At 48.0% G+C, this 7,049-nt stretch overlaps 1 protein-coding gene across 1 annotated transcript in view; it reads left to right on the top strand.

Annotated features, from left to right (window-relative positions):
• RNF157 (ring finger protein 157) overlaps positions 1 to 7,049 on the top strand; it is an 80,770-nt gene that overhangs the window by 60,781 nt on the left and 12,940 nt on the right. The window contains exons 8-13 of the mRNA XM_007454314.1: positions 463 to 510; positions 2,426 to 2,497; positions 2,995 to 3,154; positions 3,288 to 3,400; positions 5,403 to 5,641; positions 6,369 to 6,477. Of these exons, the coding sequence (XP_007454376.1) occupies positions 463 to 510; positions 2,426 to 2,497; positions 2,995 to 3,154; positions 3,288 to 3,400; positions 5,403 to 5,641; positions 6,369 to 6,477 (741 nt within the window). The remainder of the gene's footprint in view (positions 1 to 462; positions 511 to 2,425; positions 2,498 to 2,994; positions 3,155 to 3,287; positions 3,401 to 5,402; positions 5,642 to 6,368; positions 6,478 to 7,049) is intronic.

Here is a 7,049-nt window from a genome sequence, read left to right on the forward strand (position 1 = left end):
AGCAAAAGCAGTTCTAAGAGGGAAGTTTATAGCAATACAATCCTACCTCAAGAAACAAGAAATATCTCAAATAAACAACCTAACCTTACACCCCAAGCATTTATTTATTGGCTGCGTCGGGGCTTTTTTACGGCACTTAGGATCTTCGTTGTGCTGCCAGGGCTCCTCTCTAGTTGTAGTGCATGGGCTCAGTAGTTGCGGCGCTCGGGCTTAGTTGCCCCATGGCATGTGGGATCTTAGTTCCCTGACTGATTCTTAACCACTGGACCACCAGGGAAATCCATCATTTCCTCTTCTAGACTATGTGCTTGAAGACCCTTCCTGTATTAGGAGTCTGTCATTCCACACTGGCAGGGGCGGGGGGGCTTCGGGGGGCCTCCAGGAGGTGTGTAATTGAGAGAAGTAACAAAAGAACAGCTGATCCTCGTTGCCCTCCTTCATAACTGTGTATTTTCGCTCCAGCACACAGATGGGACTTTCTGTGTCAAGCCCCTCAAACAGAAACAAGTGGTAAGTACTCGAGGGCCAGGAACTGTTGGTGTACCCCCTTCTCTCTCTCCACTCTTTTGCTAAAGCACTCTTCTTTCCCTTCCACCACCACCCCCCTTTTTTTAAATCAAAGAAGAAAAGCAAACAGGGAATGCTTTTCTGTGTTGGAAACTACTTGGGTGGCCTGAAAGGAATATTGATTTTTGGTATCTCTGTTGTTCCAGAATTGGTGGTGGTGAGGCAGCCATTATCTGAGCAGAGGACTTTAGAAAATGAAAGGACGAGATTTATCTCCTGACTTTAGGTTTAGGGAGAATGTTTTTATTTAAAATCCAGGGTGAGAAACATTTCCAGCTAAAGGATAAAAGTATTGGGGTCCAGTTCAAGGCCAATTGGAGCTCTTGGCTTAATTGATCCCAACATTCCTTTTCTCACATTCCAAGTTTGCTGGCCATCTGCCCCCTTCCAGAATGATCAGGCAAGTTATGCATATGTCTGCTGGAAGTCCTAACCCCCGCTGTGTGCCAGCACTTTCCTTCCACTCTTGCAGAGGCAGGAGGAGGGTCATGGAAGACAAGGAAGGGAGAGGTGTCAGTGGCATTGCCAAGGGAAGGTGTGTCATCACACAAGGGTGTGGAGCAGTTGGGTGGGGGACAGGGTAGGCCTCGGGTTGAGATGCAAAGAAAGCCCCCCCCCCGCAGATGGGTGACAGATATCTGAAATTCTACATCATTCATTCTTTCAGGTATTAAGTGCTCTCCACCCTTAATGAGGTCAATAGTAGTCAGTAATACTTTAGTATGAATTTGTTGATAATGTCCTTTCCAATATAATCACTGTGTTAAAGCAAGTTTTAAGAGAGGCAGAGGAGATAACAGATCCTGAGCCCAGGGTACGGCCTGGAAAGGCCTGGCCTCAGTGAGTTGCCTCATGGGAAGGCCTGGTTCCCCAGGACTCCTGGATGGGATGGAAAGGCTAGGGTAGCTCAAGGGAAATGGTTTATCTCTTCTTCTGTCGCTAGATTGGCATCAGCAACAGCCTTTGTCAGACTGGAGAGTGGGATACGACATCGGTGACGGGCTGGGCCTTAGGGGCGGGGATAACTGGGGCAGGGTGGGGGGCAGGAGAGAGGAGTAGGCAGGCGTAAAGAAACAAGGGAGGGGCCAGCTTTGGCACCAACGTGGCCCAAGCTAGTGGGAGTCAAACTGGGCATTGAAGTTGAGGTTCTAATGGTTTTTGTTTTTTTGGGGGGTTCTTTTTGGCTGTGCCTCGGGGCTCGCGGGATCTTAGTTCCCCGACCAGGGATTGAACCCAGGCCCCCTGGCGGTGAGAACGCTGAGTCCTAACCACTGGACCGCCAGGCAGTTCCCAAAGTTGAGGTTTTAAGGAGCAGGGCCAACAGAGGTCATATTTTGCCGCGTGTTGGAGATGGGGTGGCTCCATGGCCCTGGAGGGGGCACAACCGGCCCCTACTGCAAGGTCCTGCTCTCTCTTTGCTTCTGCATTTCCCCCTTTTCCTTGCGCATTTCTTCTCTTTCTTTCCCATTCCCATTGCTTCCCGTTTGTAATGTCTAAACTTAGCTTTTATTATTACATAGCCAATGCTTCTGACACAAGGGCTTCCAACCTTTTCCTAGTTCCCTCCTTCCTTGACTGTCCGTTATAGCGACCTGCAGTACGAGTGTTACTGTTGTATTTGCGCATGTTCCCTGTTGGGCATAAGGGCGGGTGAATGAAGCATTTGATTTCCGTTCCCCTCCCAGAGAGAACACATAAGTAAATAAGAGCCTCCTTTACTCTTCTAGGCCTTTGATTTTTTTCATTGTGAATCAGTAGTCCTTGGTTACCGAAGGAGGTTGGGGGGTGGGGGGGGTGAGTTCCCGCTCATCTCTCGGTAAAACCAGCCTGCCCTTGAACTTTTCCATTTGCTCTTCAGGTGGATGGGGTCAGCTACCTCCTTCAGGAGATCTATGGAATTGAAAACAAGTACAACACGCAAGAGTGTAAGGCAAGTTCCCTCTGCAGTTCTGAATGTACTCTTCCCAGGAGGCAGAGTGAGAACTTCTCTGATCCAGCCAGGATCTAGGAACTTAGCATATGCCAAACTCTGGAATCCATTTGGTCCTAGAAGGGTATTTCTTCTTCCTCGTTTCGGATGATTATACTTATGTAACTTTGGAAGTGAGAATATATGCTGGTTTGGATCGGTTCTTCGGCAGGGCTCTGCTCACTCAGTTCATTGCTCCCCACTTCCCTGGGTGGCCTCCTGGGCCCCTTCAGCTCCGACTTTCAGACAGGACCAGATCTCAGCCTCAGAGGACAAGCCTGAGACAAACAGTTGCCAGAAGAAGTGAAACTGAGTGTGCCAGTGCACTTGGTAAGCTACCAAGTTCAACGTAGTTTACCAAGTGCATTGTCTCAGCTCTGCAGGCAGGCTGCCTTCGAAAGAAAGTATGTGACGTGAGTGTCTTTGTGACACTGGCTAAATTTCTGTCCCCCGGCCAGGTGGCTGAGGATGAAGTGAGTGATAACAGTGCCGAGTGTGTGGTGTGTCTCTCAGACGTGCGGGACACCTTGATTCTGCCCTGTCGTCACCTCTGCCTGTGTAACACCTGCGCCGACACCCTGCGCTACCAGGCCAACAACTGCCCCATCTGCCGACTGCGTAAGCCCCGGAGGCCCTGCGGGGTCCCCGAGGTCAGCCCTCGGGGGAGAAGGGGTCGTGGCTTCTGTGCGGGCTCTTGTCCATCCTGACTCCTGCATCACCGTGTCCTGATGGCCGGTTTTCTTCTTCACAGCCTTCCGGGCGCTGCTTCAGATCAGAGCCATGAGGAAGAAACTGGGCCCTCTGTCCCCAACCAGCTTTAACCCCATCCTCTCATCCCAGACGTCTGACTCAGAAGAGCATTCAGTAAGTTGGGCTTTTTTCACCTTTTGTCCTTCGTCACGTGACTTTGTGGCAAGTAATTAAACCTTGGCATTCTGAATTACTGAGTAAGCTGGCCGAGATCATGTTGTGTTAAAAACCAGCCAATAGTACAGTGGAAAATGAGGTTCTGATCATTAAAAGCTCCCCTTTCCACCTTGGGGACTCAGCGTCCAGTTAACATTTACCATCCCTAGAGCTGTCAGCTTGCTGTTTCACTCCAGTGTCCGGGCGGATGGGGGTGGGGATGGGGTCCAGCTCTGGAACGCCCCCAAGCAGAAACAAGGGGATGATTGTTTGGGATTTAGATACAATTTACCATTTTTATCTGAATCCTCCGAGAAGGTAACTGTTTTTCTCTGTCTTATTTCGTGGCTTCAGGGACTGGGAGCCACGTAGATGAAATAATTCACCTCTGTCTCCTGGTGTAAGTGATGGTGTCAAGCCTCCACGCCTTGTAGTTATAGACCAGAAGGTCTTGCCTTTAGGTTAACACGCTAGTGGAAGAGATTCATTACCAATTATTCAGTAAATGGTATTGGAATGATTAGGTCGTGCTTTAGGGAGGAACAATGAGTTTAGCGCTTCACTTCTTACCAGATAACAAATTCCAGGCGGAGTAACTAGTTAACTGCACTAAAAACAGAGCAAGCCAAACATTAAAAACCTAGAATAAATTATAGATGACTCTTTAGCTGACTATGGATGAAAGAGGGCTCTCTAAGCTTGAAAACAATGGAATGCTACCAAAAAAAGAACTGTAGTTTTTTGTGTTTTTTTTTGGCCACGCCGCGCAGCACGTGGGATCTTAGTTCACCGACCAGAAATCAAACCCGCACCCCCTGCAGTGGAAGTGTGGAGTCTTAACCACTGGACCGCCAGGGAAGTCCCGAACATGTCGATTTTATCGCATAAAATTTTTTTTTTAGATGTGTAAAAGATGACCAGAGTTAAAACCAAACAGCAAATCATCTAAAGAAAAAAAATGTACTCACAACATTTGCATCAGAGGAAAGGCTAGTATCTTTACCATAACTCACTTGAATGAAATAGTAGATAAATGGGCAAAGGATATATAAAAAATTTCTCAGAAGAGGAAACATAGCTGGTCAACAGTCATTTTTTAAAAAGTCAACCAAGTTAAAAATCAACAACATGCAAATTAAGATGAGAGACCATTTTTCACCTTTCACATTTAAAAACTTCCTTTTTTAAAGATACCCCATGCTGGCCAAGAAGCAATTAAAACAGGTAGTCTGTACTGCTTGTAAGGGTGTAACTAGAAAGATCACTGAAGATAAACAAAACAAAACAGCTGTATATATTAAGAGCCTTAAAAACATTTGTACTTGGTAATCTAAGGTCTTAGAATTTAATACCCAGAAAGTGATCTGAGAAAAAGAGATTTATGCACAATAGATGAACAGATGTTCATCAAAGTGTTGTTTACAGTAGGAAATGGACACAACTAAATAGCCAGCACCAATGGAAGAATAAGGAAATGTACGGTATCTATGAAAAGGGATGCATGTGAAGGAAAATATTTATGTTCTGTGAGGTAATCGGGGTATAAAATTATCATTAACACATTGATCACAACTGTGTAAACAGTACAGAGGAAAAAACATTGGAAGAAAATAACACTAGAATGCTAACAAAAGTTATCACTTTGGGTGATTTGATGGTTGATGACTTGTTTCCTTCTTTCCACTTTTATGTATTTTCCAAATTTCCTGTAATGAACATATATTTCTACTATAATTGGAAAAAATAAACAGTATTAAGAAGTTTATCAGTAAGCAGAGTCAAGGAACACGCGGTTCTCTGATATTTTATCTTTCTTCTGCTTCTAATACAGCTTTCCTTTGCCAGAGCCCCAGACTAGATGTAAAAGAAAGCGTTTTTCCGATGCAGAGGAAGAAACACGCTCATACCATAAAACGAAGAGTATTTAATTAATTTCCCAACCTGTCTCTGATTCCCTTAGTCCTCAGAGAACATTCCACCGGGTTATGAAGTGGTATCTCTTCTGGAGGCCCTCAATGGGCCCCTTACCGCGTCCCCAGCAGTCCCCCCACTCCACGTGCTTGGAGACAGACATCTCTCGGGAATGCTGCCTTCCTACGGCAGTGACGGCCACCTGCCTCCTGTCCGGACGCTCTCCCCCCTCGACCGCCTGTCCGACTGCAGCAGCCCAGGACTCAAGCTCAGAAACAGTCTCTCCAAGTGAGTAGCCAGCATGCAATAGTGTTCGCCCTGGGGTCCTTGATGAGGTGCTTTCAATCCATCTTTCACCTCCTCGGTGCTGGCTCGAGTCCCAAGTCCCAGGGCAGTGTAGACCCTCTGGGCTATTCTCAGAGCTGCTCATTACACTGAAGACCTGGGCTAGCACCTGAGGGGTAGTTATCCCATCCCTTGGGAGAGGAGAATAAGATGGTACATGGGTACTTAAGAGGATCCAGACGGACGAACCTCTCATGTGTTCTGTTGTATAGGGACGATGGGGTATAGGGACGATGACATCGTTAGGGTCATTCAGGCCCCTGGGAGCATCACTTAGTCTGAGGACTGAAGGAACCTTGTGATCTGTGTTTCTTAGGCGTTTACATCCAACTAGGAGCAAGTCATAATAAGTATCCGCGGCAGATGAAAGGAGGGTATTTTACAGATGAAAATATTGAAACCCTAAAAATGTCAGTGGTTTTCCCCCAGTTCAGACACAATTGTTTGAAAAAGCTAAAGGTAAAATTCCGATTTTCTGACACCCAGAAGAGGTCTCAGACCGTCTGGTGCCTTTTCTCACGTCCCCACTCCCTCCTTCCTAAGATTTAGGTTCCCCTCGGTTCCCCTCAGGGCCCTCTTCTCCCTGTGACGTCTGGTTAATGGGAGTCAGGCGAGTTCTGTTCTTTAAGGGGCATTGGCTGCAGCTCCTTCTCCCTCCGGGCTTATGCAGGTCCATCTCCCAGAATTCTTCTGTGCTGCACGAAGAGGAAGATGAGCGTTCATGCAGCGAATCCGAGACGCCCCTGTCTCAGAGACCGTCAGCCCAGCATCTCAGAGAGGTGATGTGCAGTGTCCTTCCTTGTTTGGTTTTGGACTCCAGGTGCTCTCCTTCCTGCCTGCTGGCCTCTTCCGGCCCGTCTGCTCTCATTCATTCATCAAACGCCTTTTGAACACTCTCTGAGACAGCAGCAAAGGTGTCACCAGACTCAGTCTTTTATCAGTGTACAGGGCCTGTGTTACTGACCAGGCATATGATCCTTTATGCAGAGGACAGCAGCAGTGGGGACACACAAAAGTCCTGCCCTCCTGGTGCTTACAGCCTTTGTGGTTGGGGTGGGGTGGACACAAAAGACAGTCAGTACAAAACGTATGTGTCAGGTGTTACCGGGGATCCGTGTGTCACGTAAGGGTCGGGAGGCTCGCTTTAAAAAGTGGTCCAGGGCCTCGCTGGTGGCGCAGTGGTTGAGAGTCCGCCTGCCGATGCAGGGGACGCGGGTTCGTGCCCCGGTCCAGGAAGATCCCACGTGCCGCGGAGCGGCTGGGCCCGTGAGCCATGGCCACTGAGCCTGCGCGTCTGGAACCTGTGCTCCACAACGGGAGAGGCCACAACAGTGAGAAGCCCACGTACCGC

Source organism: Lipotes vexillifer, unplaced genomic scaffold (assembly GCF_000442215.2).
Source record: "Lipotes vexillifer unplaced genomic scaffold, Lipotes_vexillifer_v1.1 scaffold518, whole genome shotgun sequence".
Classification (NCBI taxonomy): Eukaryota; Metazoa; Chordata; class Mammalia; order Artiodactyla; family Lipotidae; genus Lipotes; species Lipotes vexillifer.